The sequence below is a fragment of the Triticum dicoccoides genome, chromosome 4B (assembly GCF_002162155.2).
Source record: "Triticum dicoccoides isolate Atlit2015 ecotype Zavitan chromosome 4B, WEW_v2.0, whole genome shotgun sequence".
Classification (NCBI taxonomy): Eukaryota; Viridiplantae; Streptophyta; class Magnoliopsida; order Poales; family Poaceae; genus Triticum; species Triticum dicoccoides.
The window spans coordinates 631245535-631263748 of NC_041387.1; the positions used below are offsets into that span (position 1 = coordinate 631245535).

Below are 18214 nucleotides of genomic sequence, written 5' to 3' on the forward strand. Positions count from 1 at the left end.
TCTGTACTGATGTTAAAAAAAAAGACAACCATTTTTTGTTCACTTCACATGTATGTCGACGCGGTCCTCCTCCGGCCCGAAGTAGTTGCATTTCGTGGCGAAGTTCGCCAATCCAAGCACGGCACAAGGATGCTCAGTTGCTCACCTATCCATGCGCAGGCACATGCAGCTCTATCCACAAGCCTTGCTGCTTTTGTCGCCGGCCGTGACGTCCACGAGTCACCCTTCGCCGCCGCGCGAGGTACCGACCAGCCCAGGTGTGCGCCGCGCGGGGGTACCACGCAGCCAACCGTACCACAGCGCCCACAGCCAGCGCTCGCCCGGCCTACAGGCGACACGCGTTGCCCCCACTGCGCAGCACGCAGGCAGTGCACGCACACGAACATCGCGAGTCTTCCTCCCGATCCATGCATCATCGATCCAATCCAATCCAACGCTTACCTATAAAAGCAAGCCCGCCTGAACCATCACTTCACTGCCAGTCTTGCTCAGCCACTCTTAATTTCTACTACCAGCCAAGTTTTGTGACAGCAGAGACCGATCGAGCCGAGCCGAGCAGCGCGATGGAGAAGCTGACGCCGAGCAACGCGAAGAAGGCGATGGAGGACAGGGAGGAGAAGCCCAAGGTGCCGTCGACCGACCCGGACGACAACCTCGACGACCTCGCCGCCGGGCAGCGGCAGCCGCAGCTGCAGAGGGAGCACCAGGCGCCCAACATCTCGGAGATGAAGCCGATGACGCGGGAGGCATACGGCGGCGGGATGTACGCGGCGGAGGAGGGCCGGAGGGAGCCCGGGAAGCCGCGGGCCAGCGCCACGCAGAGCGCCGACGGGCCGGAGGAGCCCGTGGCCAAGCCCAGGCACCCGCCGCCGCCGTCCACCGGCGACCGCGACCTCGACATCACCGGCATGTCCTACATCCAGTAGGCGGTAGTAGCTAGCTTCTCTTCCTCCTTTTGCGTGCCCGTGTGTTTGGGGCGTGTGCTAGAGCCTAGAGCGGCCGTTCGTTGTGTTCTCCCTTTTTGTGCATGGACTGATTTCTGAATAAGATGTGAGCGCGAGTTTTCTTCGCCCGTCGGCCCTGGCCGTTCTCACCGACTATGGTCGGTCACTAGCCGGCATAGAGTATGGAAGGTCGCGGTACGAATGAAATGAACCTATCTGACGGTACACGTTGCACGAAATATGACGCTCCTATGTCTCGGTGCACTGAAGCGCAAGTCGATTCATCCACCGCATCTTTGTCTTCCTCATCGTAGTTGTGCGCTCATAACACCGCCGCCGCCGCCATCCCGCCAAACCTCGTTCTAGGGCGCCGGCCGGCGACCGCACCCGGTGCTCAGACTATAAATCTTTTGTGCCATGGGCGCTCCGACCGTCGCCTGAAAAATACTACTGCCTCACTTCTAAATTAAGTGTCCTGAAAAATACTACTCCATCCATTCTAAATTAAATGTCCCTCACTTCTAAATTAAGTGTCCTGAAGAATACTACTACTGCATCCATTTAAAATTAAATGTCGCTGATTCATTACAACTTGCTGCCGACATTTTATTTGAAACGAGGGGATAGGAGCAAAACACCGTCGAGCCTCTGGCTCTGACTTCCGGATGGTCGAATGAAGAATAGTATTTTTTTTAGGAAATGTTTCGAAACGCGCGGGGGTCGAACTTTCAACCGGCCGCTCGCGCTCACCCCCAAACCCCTGCACATGCAGCACGACACGCACTCGCAACCACATGCAAAACTGCTCCCGCACCTGGCGGGTCCTACACATCTGGCTCTTCGCAGCATGCAAAACTGCTCCTGCACATGACGGGTCCTAAGCATCTGGTTCTCTTTTCTATCTTATCTCTTCCCCCTCTTCTACCTCCAGCCCACATAGTAGTTTCTCTAATACTACAATCGTTGTCACAAATTGCTACAAGCTGCTTCCCACGCAGCTACAACCGGCTTCACGATTTGCTACATCATACGGCCCCGTGTTTTTTCTGCATATTACCACCGTTGTCACAAATTGTTACAACCGGCGTCCCACATAGTTACATCTAACGTCGCTTTTTGCTACATCGCATGGCCACCATGTCTTTTGCTACATGTGACCACCGTTGTCACAGGGATGTTGAAACCAACATCTTTTTTGCTAGATGCTTCAACTGGTATCACAATATGCTACAACCGGTATCGTATTTTGCTACTACCGGCGTCGCATTTTGCTACATCGCACATGGCTTCGTGATTTTTGCTACAACCGGCCACAAAAAAGCTGCGTCCGGCGACGTGATTTGCTGCAACGGCAATGGCGAAGTTCGATCACACATGGCGCATCGGTGAGCAGCTCCGACGAGCATGCAGGCGAGCGCGCCGACGAGCATGCAGGCGAGCGGCGGCTCCGGCGAGCAAGCCGACGAGCAGCTCCGACGAGGAAGCCGACGAGCAGGCCGACGAGCAGCTCCGGCGAGGAAGCCGACGAGCAGGTCCGGCGAGCGGCTCCGACGAGCAGCTCCAGCGAGCGGCTCTGACGAGCGCGCCGACGAGCGGCTCCGGCGAGCAAGCTACCAACGGCAACGAGCTTGTACGTGAGGATGGAGGAGGCTTTGACCCACGCGCAAGGGAGAAGATGCAATCTGGACGGTTATTATTACGTGATTCGAACGACTGGGGCTGGACCGGCCGAAAGTTTCGGCCGGTGCACCGGCGCCCAGTACTGGCCATTTTTTTTAGACACATGAGTAAACACTTAATTTGAAGGCTAGTGACCGACCATTCTCGGTGAGAACGGCCGTGTTACTCTCTTTTAATATATATTTTTGGACGAGCTCCTGGGCGGCCTGCCTTTTTCCAAAAGGAAAGTGTTTAGGAACGGCGCACCGGCCGAACCGTTTCGCCGGTCCCACGCGGGCCACTCGATCGAAGCGACGCGCAGCGCATCGTACGCTCGCGCTCCTCCCGATCCCCTTCTTCCTCCTCCCAATCCCCTTCTTCCTCTTCCTCTTCCTCGCGTCGCGCCGCCCTCTTCTTCCGCCCTCTCCTCCCCACCCCTTCCCCATCCCTTCCCCCTCCTCCCACCCGCCCCTCGGTCGCAGCGCCACGCGCTCCCCTTCCCGCTCGGAGCTCATGGCGACCATCCCATCTTGCCGGCGACCGAGGGAGCTCGTAGCGCCCGGATCCTCCCGCGTATACAAGTGTTGCAACCGTCACCTAGAAAAGCTTCAACACCCGTTGAAAAAAGCTTCAACCATAGACATAGAAAGCTTCAACGGCACTGCACAAAAAGGGAAAGCTGCAACCATTGTTGGATTTTGCTACTACCGGCAAAGCTTTTTGCTACATCCATCAGGCAGAGCTGCAACCTCGCGAGGACGACAATGATTTTTTTGCTGCAACCGTAGCAGGATTTTGCTACTACCGTTGGAGGTTTTTGCTACATCCTGCATCTTTTTTTGCTACATCCGGCATCGTTTTTTGCTGGAACCAGTCAACTGTCCGCTACGAACGCCAACGCGACAGAAGCTGCAACCAGGGTAGAGAAATGCTACAACCGGTGTATAAATTTGCTACTAGCGGCAATGGAAAAGCTTCTGAGCGGCACGAGGAGAAATCTGCCACCGCGGAAAAAAGGCTTCAATGGTGGAAAAAGCTTCAAGCGGCAGTGGAAAAGTTTCAACGAGCGGAAGAAAAAGCTTCAAGAGCTAATGACAAGAAAAGCTTCAACCGGGGGTGCCGGGCGACGAGGGCCGCGACTGGGGGCGAGGCCGGCGACGGGCGGCGATGGGACGGCGAGCGGGGGCGAGGACGGCGACCCGGCGGCGACGACAACGGCGACCGGGGGCGAGGACAGCGACCGGGCGGCGACCGGGGGCGAGGACAGCGACCGGGCGGCGACCGGGGGCGAGGACGGCGACCGGGGGTGAGGACGGCGACCGGCGGCGAGCTGATGATACTTCAAGGTCGGGCCTCGCAGCGTCCATGGCGGATGGATGAAGGGCGATGCTGTTGTTCGTGCGTGCGAGAAAGGGGCGATGCTACTGTTCGTGCGTGCGTGATCTAACGGCTCCAGGCAAAACGATCTGACGGTTGGCAGCTGACCGGCCGAATCGTTCGGCCGGCGCACCGGCGCAGATCATCGTCCTTTTCCAAATAATGTGCATAGCGCGCTAAAAAGGACACTGCTAATTAATCCTTCTAGGTGATCTCTTGTACATTAATTTTTTGTTTTTATGTCCGTGCATTGCAAGGGAGAGAAAAAGAATTTATATTCATGTTCAGTTTGGTTTTTATGTGCAAAAACACATTCACAGGTAATGCAATATTTAGTTAAAATTAAAATTGTTTAGAAGATCCTAATTTGTTCCAGGAGAAAATGCTAATCTTATAAAATATTTCTTTACCTGCCTCAACATATAACAAAATAGAGTTAGGAACATGATAAAGTTTAGTCATTTTTATTAGTGTGGGTGCACATTCACATTCAATGGAGGTGGTCTATTTGAGTTTTTTCTATATGTATCTTACAAATACCGTACCAAAAGCAATAAAATAGCATTGGGGGCTCTACACGTTTCTTGTTAAAAAGAAAGTGATCTATGTGTAAGACCGGAGGCTTTCATTTTAGGATGGAAACTGCAATATATGTACTATTTTCAATCTAGTACACACAACGTGAAGAGAGATTGTTGATTTTCCTTCTGTTGTTTGTTATCTATAATATATTTTTTACCCGCAAAAAAACTAGAATATTTTTTTCATTAGTGTTCATGGGACAATTGGATTGGATTTCTTACCCCTTCTTATTAATGATGATCATGGGAGTCCTAGATTCTTTTGTCAACATTAAATGGCAATTCATATATATATAGTTATACACCTGAGTGTACATACATACTGGTTTTTTCCTATAGTACGGAAATTTCTGGATTTAATGATTTTTCAAATATATTCCAGTAGAGAATACTCTGCTACTATTTTTGCTCTCTTATTAGGGAACAAATAATGGACTTATACTCCAGTAGAGAATCCTCTGCTACTATTTTCATACAAAAAGCTGATGAAAGAAATATTACCTCACATCATCTCCCTTGCACATATATGCATGCAAACATCAAATATTCTAAGCTTGCAAAATGTCATCTACATCCACGAAAACATGCAAAAAGCTAGAGGGCCTGCATCATGTGAAAATCTGTAAATTGAAGAGATGTGGGTTCTCAGCGGATCATCAGCGGCCACGGCTCATGCATGGGTGATCTACCGCTTTTTTTAGGGTATTAAGAATGCGCGCTGCCAGAGCGGGTCCACCACGTTCTGTTTCCCTAAGAGGCGACCGAGAGGCGATCGCGGAGGCGATCGGGAGGCGGCGCCTAGGGTTAGGGTTTCGAACGCCGGGTGGTGATCTTCAGGGCAGCGAGGACGTGGCGACGGCGTTGCGACTTCGGCTGTGCCCTGCGGTTTTGTGCTCCTCCTTGACGGGGTGACCATGGCGTTGACCTCGAGTAAGGGAGAGAAGGCGCCTTCTGTGGCAGCGACCCCGATGAAGCGGACACCGCAGAAGATGGGGGAGACGAGAGACAAGGTGGGACGGAGAACCTAGGAGTCTCCGGCCGATGGCAAATCCACGGAGGAGGCGGCGTCCCTGTCGGCGAAGATGGGGGCCTGGCGCTGACTGAGAAGGAGGCGGCCGGGTTTGTGTTTGAGGAACCTGAGCCAAGATTAAAACGCGAGATCAAGTGGGCTGTTGTGGGCAAATCCTTCTCCCCGCGACCTCTAATCAAGCACGCTTTTGAGAGAGACATGCAATGTGCATGGGGACTCCACAGGGAGGCCCAATTCAAGATGCTAGGAGGTAATATGTGCATGATCAGATTCGGAAGCCAGGGGGACTGGAAGCATGTTCTTAATAATGGCCCATGGCAGTTTGACTTCAATGTGGTAGCTCTGAAGGAATACGATGGAGAGACTAGGCCATCTGAGATGATTTTCGATGCAATCGAGGCCTGGGTCAGAGTTGATGATCTTCCTTTGGATAAAAGATCGAAGGAGTTTGGAGAGGCACTTGGAAACTGGCTGGGACAAGTGGTAAAAGTTGATGTTGGAGAGGATGGTTTTGCAAGGGGAACACAGCTTAGAGTGCGGGCTAAGATCGCGCTACATGAACCCCTCGTTCGGGGTTTCTACCTCAAGAAGAAGCCCGACGATTTGGAGAAGACTTGGTTTGATTTTGCATACGAAAAAGTCCCTCACTTCTGTTTTGACTGTGGTAGGTTGGTGCATGTGGATGGTGTTTGTGACCCCTCGGTGGATCCGTTGTCGCAGTGGGGGGAATGGTTAAGGGCCTCCCCGGGAAGGGCCTCGTCGAGTCACCAAGAGAAGAAGCAATGGCAGGGAAATTCAAGTAAAAACTTTAGTAGGGAGAGTTCAATGTCTAGTGGAGGGGACGGTGGCCTGAAAGGGCAAGCACATGTGCAAGACCTACCAGCACGCAGGTCCCTGTACAGAGATTACACTCCGTCGGCCGATTCCCACACTGGTGGGCTGAGGCGGAAAGAGAAGGATCAGGAGGAGGAGGTGCTAAGCCCGCAAAAATCGCACACTAGTGCAGCGGGGAAAAAAAGAAGGACCTACGTCAGGATCTAGAGAAGAAGAAGGAGAAGGTGCTGAGAGATGAACTTCATCAGAAAGTTAGAGAGGGCGTGATAACCCCAAAGAAGAGCCGGGACTATAGAAGAAGGCAGCAAAGCGGGGAGGAAGCAGCACGAAAGGAATATCACCGGAGGCCAGGGTACTACGTTCAAAAACACATATCAGAGGGGGTTTCTTCTCGACAGCAAGACGAACACCGCTGGTACAACTCTGGTGAGAGGAAAAGACCACCTTGACAGATGTGGGTGCCGGTTGGGGAAGGAGTTTGGAAGGAGGCTAACGATGCTCTGGTTGGTGAAAAGCGGTAGAAGGTGTCGTCAGTCTTCGAGCGCATCGGTGTTCAGGGAGATAGATCGGCGGATCCCGTGAGTCGGGGCCGCCGGGAACAATGAATATCCTTGTGTGGAACTGTCAGGGACTGGGGTTGGACCCGACAGTCGGAGAACTAAGGGACCTCATATGGTCATACAACCCAGCGGTGGTGTTTCTGAGCGAGACAAAAAAGACGGCGCGAGCAATGGAAAAGGTTAAGTGGAGTTTAGGGTTTCGGAATGGGGTTGCGGTCGATTGTGTGGGGAGAAGTGGTGGCTTGGCATTGCTTTGGAGGGATCATTTGTCTGTCACGGTGAGGCCGTGGTGCCAGTACTATATTGATGCAGAGATCGCCTTTCAGGGGAAAACAGTTAGATTCACTGGAATCTACGAAGAACCACGGACGGAGCTTAGAATGAAAACATGGTATGCCCTTCGCTACTTGAGGAGACAAGATAATTTACCTTGGTTGTGTGCTGGTGATTTCAATGAAATCCTCTTCCAAACAGAGCAGCATGGGGGCAATACGAGGAGTTTCAAGAAGATGGAGGACTTTAGGGAATGCTTGGGTGATTGTGGCCTTGCGGACTTGGGCTTCACCGGGTACCCTTTCACTTGAGCCCTTTAAATTAAGGTCCGGCTCGACAGAGCTACGTGCAATGACGAGTTCATGAGCGTTTTCCCTGAGACGGTAGTGGAGCACATCCTCACTGAAGAATCGGACCAGGCGGCGGTGATCATTAGGGCGGCTGTATCACTGGATGCGAGCAAGAGAAAGAAGACGGGAGGTTTTAGATACGAGGAAGCATGGACGAGGCATGAAGATTATGAAAACATGTTTGCATGTGAGTGGGAGCAGGCCAATCAGCAACATGGGGCGTCGGCAAGCCTATGCAGAAAACTGGGCACGATTTCCAAGGCCATGTAAACATGGAGTCGAAACGTTTTTGGATCCCTGCGTAGGCACATTTCGGAGCTAAAGGTGCAGCTCAAGGATGCGAAGGAAAGATCGCTTGTGACAGGGTATTTTCAGGAGGTGAAGGACATTGAAGGACAGCTCCATGACTTGTATGAAAAGGAGGAAATTTATTACAAGCAACGATCTCGTTTAGACTGGCTGCAATGGGGGGATCAAAATACCAAGTATTTCCAAAATCGAGCTTCTCATAGAAAGAGGAAAAATACGGTAAAGGCCCTACACAGGGAGGATGGAACGCGGTGCACTTCTGACGATGAAATGCATGCGCTGGCAGCGTGTTTTTATGCTTCGTTATTCGAGTCCGAGGGCTCGAATGGAGCGGAGAGAGTGTTGCACCACATTGACATGCTAGTCTCAAGGGAGATGAATGAAAAACTCACGACCATGATTTCGGATAAGGAGATTGAGACAACTCTTTTCCAGATGGGCCCGACTAAGGCCCCGGGGCCGGATGGTTTCCCGGCACTGTTCTACCAACGACACTGGTCGGTGGTAAAGGACGATGTGTGCAAAGCGGTAAAGGATTTCTTACATGGAACTCATTCACAGGAGGGGTTTAATGATACTATTATTGTGATGATTCCTAAGGTCAACTCACCAGAGTTGCTGCCCCAGTTCCGACCGATAAGTTTATGTAATGTGCTCTACAAAAGTTCTTGCTAACAGATTGAAGGGAATCCTTCCGTTGTTGATCTCCGAGGAGCAAAGTGCTTTTGTGCCTGGAAGGCTTATCACGGATAATGTTTTAGTTGCATACTAGTGTATCCATGCAATAAGGAAAAGGAGTAGAAGAGTGCCTCTGTGTGCGGTCAAATTGGACATGATGAAGGCATATGACAGGGTGGAGTGGGTTTTTCCGCAAAGGGTGATGGAGAGGTTTGGTTTTAATGCAGTTTGGATCTAGATGATAATGAGATGTGTAACTTCAGCATGGTTCTTAGTAAAGCTAAATGGAGGGATCTCTGATTCTTTCCTACCTTTGAGGGGTCTCCGCCAAGGTGATCCGTTGTCACCGTATCTCTTCTTGTTCTGTGTAGAAGGATTTTTGGCTCTGTTAAGAAATGCACAAGATGTCGGTGACTTGAGAGGGGTTTCATTTGGGAGCACTGGCCCCATGGTAACCCACTTGCTCTTTGCGGACGACAACATTGTTTTTCTGGAAGTATCAGAGAGTAACCTACTGACGCTTAAGGCGATCTTGGGGGACTATGAGCTGGCGTCAGGACAGAAAGTAAACATGCAAAAGTCGGCCATATTTTTTGGGAAGAGAAGTTCGGAGGAGAACAAAGAGCAGCTCAAGGCGGTCATTGGAATCAATTCGGAAGCTTTGAGTGAGAAATATTTGGGCTTGCCGACTGCTGTGGGCAAGTCCAAAGATGGTACTTTCACATATGTAAGGGAGAGTGCCAAGGGGAAGGTCACGGGATGGAAAGGGCAAGGCTTATCTAAGAAAGCTCGTGAGGTGCTGGTTAAATTGGGGCTCCAGTCTACCCCAACGTTCACCATGAGTTGCTTCCAACTCACAAAAAAATTGTGCGGGAACCTGACATCTATTTCTTCTAACTTTTGGTGGGGTGAAGCTAACGGTGAGAAAGGTACATTGGATTGCTTGGCAAAAAATGTGTGCGAGCAAAGGTGAGGGTGGCATGGGTTTTTGAGATATGGAGGTTTTTAATCAAGCTTTACTGGCAAAGCAAGCATGGAGAATTATGCTTGTCCCCTCTTCACTGTGTGCTCGTGTCATCAAGGCACGATATTTCGCGGATGGGACTATCCTCAATGCTACTTGCCCAAGTGGTGCCTCCTATACCTTCAAAAGCATTCTGTTCGGCCCGGATTTGTTGCTTGAGGGTCTTATCTGGCGAGTGGGGGATGGCTCGAGCATTAACATCCATCATGATAGTTGGATACCACGCAGAGGGAGCTTGCGTCCACTGGGCCAAGTGTTTGTGCCAGGCATTGTGCGGGTGAGCGATCTCCTCAATGCAGATGCTACGGGGTGGGATCCTCCCAAGCTGGAGGCGATGTTCTCAGCGGGAGACGTTCAAGATATTCTGCAAATTTGTGTTGGTGGAGCGGGAACAGATGATACACTTTCTTGGAATTTTACAAAAAACGGTCTGTTTTCAGTCAAGTCAGCTTACCACCTCGGCATGGAAAGGAAACGGGCGAGAGCGGGACAGCCCGGCTCGTCTTCTTCGGTAGCAACACATCGAGGATGGCTTGCGTTGTGGAGCACGAACGCTCCGGGCAAGGCACTCATTCATGCTTGGAGATTGATCAGGAACGGTTTAGCTGTGGGTGCTGAGCTACTACGGAGGAAAATCAAACCAGGTGTGTTCTGCCCGGCGTGTGGTCGCGAGGAAACGGTGCATCATCGGTTTTGGGGCTGCTACCATTCTATGTACTTCTGGAAAGAGCTGAGTTCGGTATTGGGTGTGAGGGTGGCGACCCCATCTGGTTTGTTCTGCACCCAGAGCTCGCTTGCATCGTGGCTGCTCCAGTGGTTGGCCGAGGCAACGGAGGACGACAAGGCTGCGATGGTCCAAGGTCTATACGGGTTGTGGCTGGCGAGAAATGACACAAGGGATGGTAAACGCATTGAAGAGGCAGGCTCGGTGGCGAGGAGATTAGCAGCGATCATGGACGAATGGAAGAAAGTGCACGCTCGGCAGGAGACTTCACCAAAACCTACCCAGCATGTGATATGGGAACCTCCGGAGAGGGGTTGGCTTAAAGCAAACGTTGATGGGGCCACGGCTCGTTCGGGACAGGATGGAGGTGCGACTGTGGTCTTCAGTGACGAGTTCGGACCATTCAGAGGAGTTGCATATGTTTTCCTCCTTGGGATCTCGCAAGCAGAGACTACTGAACTATTGGCATGCAGGAAAGCGGTACAAATGGCACTTCAACAAAATATTTCAAAACTGCATGTGGAGACAGATTGCCTAGAGGTGGCTAGGATGCTGAATGGGAAGGAAAGAACCTGTCGTCTGTGGGCATTGTTGTCGAAGAGATCAAGATGATGGCAAGGAACTTGGGAGATTTCAAGGCTACATGGGTCAGGCGGACCGCGAATAAGGCTGCTCATGTTTTAGCTCGTTTTGGTTTATGTAATGCTATTTCGGTTTCATGGGATTTAGCTCCCCCAGATTGTATCCTAAGTATTGTCTCAGATGAACTACCTGAACTAGACTAAATAAAGTGAGGGAAGTAACTTTCAAAAAAAAAAAAATGCGCGTTGCAGGACGGACATAAAGTTGCTCATCTCCATCGCCTCCACGTGTCGCAACGCAGCCCTGGAGTTGGGCTCCGAGATGCTTCAAGTCAAGGGGTAGCAAGGCACATGGTGTGCGCCGTCGTGGCCCTTCTCCTTGTATGATCTTGCAGATCCATCCTTTCTTTTTCATCCGTAGTGTGCTGCGTCTTTTTCGTTCTTTTCATCCTGTTCTATTGTGGTTGCGCCTTTCCTATTCTTTCAGTTTTTTCTCCTTCCTTAATTTCCTTCCTTGATTCTTGGAGTGCCTTGCTGATTTCTAGATCACACACATATATAAATTGCTATTTTGCAAAAAAACATATATAAATCAGTGAATATTTATGTAAAAAAACGAGGTGGTACAATTTTTTTTTTGTTGCAAAAATAGAACTTCTCATTCATCAATCAGGGTTGTCACATTCAAGGTTACACAAAGGGATAATTTCCACAGGTGCATGACGGAGCCAAACGGCTGTGCGAGGCGCCCTACCCATCTGAGCAAGCTCATGGCTAACCTGATTCCCATCTCTCCTAACATGTGCTATCCCATGCTCATGTCCTAAACCCAACAAACGCTTTGTCTCTTCCACTAGCGATGCAACCGGCGACCTATTAGCTGCTGCCTCAGTGATCATAGCTACGGCAGTTGTACTGTCAGTCTCCAGGATGAAAGGATCAGAGCTCCATTCAAGTGTGAGAGATACACCCTCCATACAAGCTGCGATCTCAGCTTCAAGCGCACTTGAGCACCTTGGCAAGAATCGGCAGGAGGCAAAGATCACAGCGTCGTGATGATTTCGCAGGATCATACCTGCAGCTCCGGTCTCGTCCGCTTCAGCAAAGGCACCGTCGACGTTCAGTTTGCACCAACCTACAGGGGGCTTGGTCCACTTTTCTAGCGGTCGGGAGTTGTCCATAGGAGATGAGAAATCTCCCTTCTACTTGAGCATATGATCAGTCCTCAACACCATCTTTCCCTTCAACATATCTGCGTTTGGGTGTTGACGAATGCACATGAGCGACTCAACATAACTCGAAAGGAAGCGCCGAGAGGCTTCAACTGGAGGCGCCGGCTTTTGGTGTGTAATCTCATTGTGGACATGCCATATACGCCACACTGTCATGAGCACATGGAGGCGCTCGTCCTCGCCACACTGGTGGAGAAGCTGCAATAGCCAGTCCGCTCCCGTGTTGACGATGGTCTTAAGTCTCGGCATGCGCCATGTCTTCTCCATAGTACACCAAAGCTCCCGAGCACGCGAACATCTGCAAAAAACATGGAATGTGTCCTCGCGTTCCATCCCACAAATCGTACAGATATCAGTTTCGACTATTTTTCTTTTTTTCATATTAGCCATAGTAGCTAAAGAGTTTGTCATCACTCTCCAAGCCAGTACTCGTACCTTTGGGGGGCCAGGGCACCCCCATACCGTGTCCCAGACGGCTCTGGTGCCGTCCGGTGCCCTGCTCGTGGCACACGTAGAAGTGCGATTTTTTTCATTGAGTGCCAGCTTGTACGCGCTCCTGACGCTGAAGATTCCGCGGGGGTCGGGCGCCCATGCGAGGACGTCCTCAAGCTGATGCGGGAATGGCCGAATCTTCAATATCTCTTGGACGTCAGCCCGCATGAAGTGAGTGTGAAGAGCAGCTTCGTCCCAACGCCCTTGGTCGTCCAGTAGCTCTGAGACCCGGTGTAGGCGGCAGTTTGCCCGGTTGGTGATGACACGATATGAATGTGGCCTCGGCAGCCACGGGTCTCTCCAGATTCTGACACTCTTGCCATTACCAATATGCCATACAAGACCCTTCTTAAGAAGGTCTAGTCCATGGTGTATGGCATGCCATGTCGAAGATGCATTTCCTGCAAAAACAGTATCCTCGAGGGAGCCATTGGGATAATATTTAGCTTTTAAAACCCTCGCGCATAGGGAGTTCGGCTTCGTTAGAAGGCGCCAAGCTTGTCGCGCAAGCAACACTTGGTTAAAAAGGCGGAAGTCACGGAAACCCAACCCTCCTCTACATTTAGGTTCATTCATCTTGCCCCAGGATATCCAGTGTGCCTTTCTTTTACCTTGCTTTTTACCCCACCAGAAATTGCGAACTAAATTGGTAAGGTCATCACAGACTGAGTACGGCAACTTGAACACACCCATAATGTAGGTAGGGAGGGCCTGACCGACCGCTTTTATCATAGTTTCTTTTGCTGCCTGAGAGAGCGTGTCCCCCCATAGCATTATTCTCTTCATCAACCTCTCAGTCAAATTCTAAAATCTTCCTTTATGCATTCTGCCATCAGGGGTTGGGAGACCCAAGTATTTTGCTTCAAAAGCCTCACTCTGAATTTGCAACACCTCACGTACCTCCTCCTGATCTTCCTCTGTACAACATGCATCAAATTGAATAGAGCATTTCTGAGGATTAATAAGCTGGCCGGTGGCGCTAGCATATTTAGAAATGGCCTCCTTGATGTGAGTGGCTTGGGTATGGTTTGCTTTAAAGAACAAGAGTGTGTCATCCGCAAATAAGAGGTGGGAAATACCCGAAGCAATAGGGCACACTCGCACTGGATCGATAGCATTCACCTCCATGCCCTGTCTCAGAAGAGCAGAGAGACCGTCAGCCAATTCTATTTGAAATAGAAGTCATGAGTACTTCAGCTGGACGTAGCCTTCAATTCTATTTGTGAGGTCTGAAGTTAGATTTCTGTTGCTATCGATTATATTTTTGCTTGATGCGCTGCCTTCGTTGCCTCTTATCTTGGGCTTGGGCCGGGCGGAATTTTTTGCAATAAAAGCGGGCAGGCGACAAAATTAAATCCTAGCATAAACTCGTATGCATACCAAATAAAATGATAGATTCCTTCACTTTCTCAAACAACTTAGCACTAGGTGGACTGGTTAGTATGTGTGTGGCCTTGCTCCCAGCCGCCGGGGTTCGAGTCCTTGATGACACAATTTTTTTATTACATGAATTTCTTTTACGTGCAACGGAAAAAGAAAAGAAAAACAGGGTTGATGTACGAAATATCAAAAAATAATTATGTGGACAAAAAAAAAGTAGAGAAACAATCCTTCCTTTAATCTCTTCTCTACTACCTAAAAGAAACGTAAGGTTCCATCTCCCCTCTTACGTTAGTCCTCTCGTCCAGCCGATCGATCCCACCCTTCCTTTTTTTTCCGTTCCTTCCCCCGTATGCTAAGTTGTCCCACAACCGGCCAGTTTGGCAAGTAATGATTATCAATCCCGTAAATCTTGCTATACCTCCCTCCTCAACCTCGTCCCCAGATCATCCTCGTCTTCCCCTCAAGATTGCTTCATCTATCATCTTTTATACATCTTCCCCGCATGGTCCTCCGTGGGATTCTTCTCATCGAATGTTATTGTCTACTACGCGACAACGGCTGTGGGCATCTCGGGTAGCGACTATGGATCCGGCGAGAACGCGGTGGTTCACCTACGGACATGTACATCTGCCTCGTTCAACCGTCGTGCTTGTGCTCGATCGCCTCGCCGCTCTTCTCACCATGGCGCATGCGGCACTTCTGCGCTAAAGTTCAATTCACTTGCCGGGTTCCTTCAGTTCGACGGGTCCGATCGACGGCACCATCTCTTCCTCGTCGATCCCGGACTCCTCGGGCGTCCGCTTGATGTCATCGTCAGTCTGGGTCGCATGCTGCTACTCGCCAGCCGATGACAACTTCTTGAGAAATCCAACCACCACATCCTGGGCGGACGTCCCGTACCCGCCATGGCTGACCTGGCCATGCACCGCCATGGTCGCCACGCTCGATGTGAGACCGTACAACTTCCACGGAGAATACATGCTCGCGCGACGCTCGGAATGGACCCAGTTCCGGCTGGGACGGGCGCATGGCAGGTCACCGACGTGGTCGTGCCCTTCAAAGGGCTCATTTGGCTCATCTCACGTCGTCCGTACATTGGTCCCACCCGTCCCCCGCGTCGCCCTCCCTGGCGGCGACGGGGGAACTCAGATCCAGCCGCCCTTCACCCTTTCCATCTCCATCCCAACCTCGCCGCCACCGGAGGAACGGCCGGCGAAGCCGACGCCGGCTCCCGGGATGGTGGCGGCGGGGCGAGATCGCTCCCTTTCGGTGGTGAGAGTCCGAATCTGAGGCGGCGGCCTCGCTGGTGCGGAAGGCGCTCCTCCGGCGGCGGGGAGTGATCGTCGGTGAGGTAGGCCGGTTCCCCTCGGCTGCGCGGGCAGCGAGGTACCGGTGGGCGCAGGTCTTGGCGCGGGGAGGCCCCGAGCTCCCCGCGTCAGATCGGAGGCGATCCGAGTCCGCTCGTGATGCATGACCTCCGGCCGGCCTAGATCTCCGGCGTACTCGCGCCTGCGGATGTTGTGGCTGGTTCGGAGGTGGCGGCAGGGTGCTTGGCCGGGGGAAACCCTTGGCTGCCAGTGGCGGTCACGACATCGATGGCGTCCCGGACGCCATTCCCTCCTTGGTGGCGGCGCCGAGGCTAAACCTCCCCTGCCTCCCCCCTTCCCCTGCGCCCGGGTGAAAACCCTAGCCCCGGTGGCTAAGCGGCGGCGGCGCCACAGTGTCGTCACCTTCTTGAAGGTGCCGACTTGGGCATGGGGATGCTGGGTGTGCATGGCGAGCTTGTCTGGTTCCTGGTGGCGGCCCACCTGATCTGCTGCATCGCAGCTCTGGGCGGTGTCTCAGGGCTGCGGTGCTTCTCTTCCGGTCGTGTCTCCGATGGGGACCTCGCCCTTCCTCACCCTGTACATGCCGTGGTGGAACGGTACTTCATCTCACTCATTGATGGCGGCGAAGATCGGCGGCATGGCGCTGTGGAGGCTCACCGCCCGATGCGCGGAGATTGACTCGCGCAGGAGGAGGTTGATGTCTGGCGTCATGGTGACGTCGATGGCAGAGTGGCCAGACAAGGTAGAAGCCTCAATATGATCTGAAGATGGACCTGTGGAAGATGGTGGCGACGACACACGAGTGCGTCTGACCGGATTGTGCCCCAGACCCGGTATGTGGCTCGGCTGGGGCTTCCGAACATGTTTCGGTTTCCGGCTTTTTGATGTTAGGCTTAGGTGAGTGGTTTGGGTAGTAGCCCAGCTAGCACCCCTTCATCATTTTGGACAGGAGTTGCGGCATGTGTTGCCAAGATGGTGAATTCAGGCTTATTGTTGTAATACTTTGTAAGGTCCTCGAGAATAATCAATAAAGTGGCCGTATGCATCTTCCAGATGCAGAGGCCGGGAGTCATCCTCCTTTTCTAAAAAAAATCTCACGTCGTCGTGGCTGACGAGCGTCAGCACAACGGTGGGTACACCCATTGGTACGCACTCTGGTGACCTGTGATTTACATGCTGCTGTCTGTGCTATTGTATCCCTTAATGGGCGAGTGGAACTGATGACTGCGTTTGGTGGCGTTTGAGACCATACATGAACTATTGGGGACGAGGAGTTAACTGCACTTCCCCAGTCATTCTGTTCACCGCGCCAAGGTAGGGGACAACGACCATGATCCCTAACTAGATACTCCCTCCAATTCTAAATCCAAGCTGCCACAGCCCATTTAATCCCCTCTGTTAGGCGTACACAGCCTGGATTTAGAATTTTAATATGTTCCTTTGATGCTTATCAGTAGAGTGGAGTTGTGGGGTCCAATTTATTTTAGCCTCAACTTTCCTAGATAGAATTGCTGGGAGCTGCGAATTACCAAATGATAGTGCTTCTGCAAGTTCAGTTCAGTTGAACTGTAGTTGGTTAATATAGTTTTTGTTCTTCTTTTTGCCAATGTCTACATATCTGTAGTGAATGCCATGGCGAAGGTAACATTTTCTAAAAACTCTGATTCTGTTTTTCTAATTGATATACACAGTACACACCAACAATACATATCGACATGTAATTACTGGAGTATTATTTCCTATTGAAGAGACGGGAAATGCATTGGAGCACCTGGGTGCCACACCCTCCTATATGAACGTAACATTAAAATAAATATTAGAAAATTTCAAAAAAAACTGAAATTTTAGGATACCAAACATGGGTGCCCATTATACACCCCTGTTCATTTTTGTGGGGAATAGATGCCCGTGGTATCTTTGATCTGACATACAATACATCCAACATTCTTTTCTATACATACGATTTTTTTGTCTTTTCTACTGGCATTATCATGTGCACCCATTCCCCACGAAATTGAACACGTATGTACAACAGACACCCACCATGTTTCATATCTCAAAATTTCAGACTTTTTTGGAAAATTCCTAATATGTTTTTTAAAATTATGTTGATAGGGGTGTGTGGCACCCGAGAGCCACAAATCATCTTCCTTGAAGAGAACTTCTTCTGCATAGGTTACCACTTTCCTTTTGGATGTGGCAGTACGTGATTGTTGTTCCATCATCACTGGTAGTCCCTCGAACCGGGAGAGCAGGAGGCAAAAACGCTCGTCGAGACACCTCTAAAGTAAAAGTAATGCTTGCGTCAAGCGAATCAAATTCGAGCACATGGCCAGAGCCTGTCTACCCCGACCCGACTAGCGGAGACGCCGCTCGTATTGAGAGGATCCGGGTGCGCCAGCCCTGGATCCGCCGCAATCACCTGCAGCCCGTCATCGCGCCGTCCGCCGCGTGATGGAGCACCAACACACCATGGCGCCCGGCTTATGGCACACCCTTGCCAAAGACACTGTCCCACACTCGTTTCCCAACGCGGAGGACGTGAGAGCCCTGCCCGCACTAGCGCCAACTAGACTTTGCCCAGCCGCGCCTCTGGCGGCGGCGAGGGAGGAGGGAAGGGAACGGACGGCGGCGATTTCGAGTTTCCCTCCCCGTCGCCACACAACGGCTCCTTCCATTTTTCTATCTTCTGTCATTTGCCAAGTAGTTGTTACTCATTACGAGTAATAGATTGAAAGGAGGGTAAGCAATGATACGGGTGCTTATCAGGTAAGGGGCATGTGATATATTTTTTTTTCTCTCCCGTTGCAACGCACGGGCATGTTTCCTATTAGATAAAGAATCTCTACTCCTAA

The 18214-nt window shown here is 51.2% G+C and overlaps 1 protein-coding gene across 1 annotated transcript; it reads left to right on the top strand.

Moving 5' to 3' along the window:
- Positions 1 to 483: 483 nt before the first annotated feature.
- LOC119294093 lies at positions 484 to 1070 on the top strand. The gene has a single exon (XM_037572355.1). It carries the CDS (start codon positions 564 to 566, stop codon positions 924 to 926), a length of 363 nt encoding a protein of 120 aa, XP_037428252.1. The 5' UTR covers positions 484 to 563; the 3' UTR covers positions 927 to 1070.
- The last annotated feature ends 17144 nt before the right edge of the window (positions 1071 to 18214 follow it).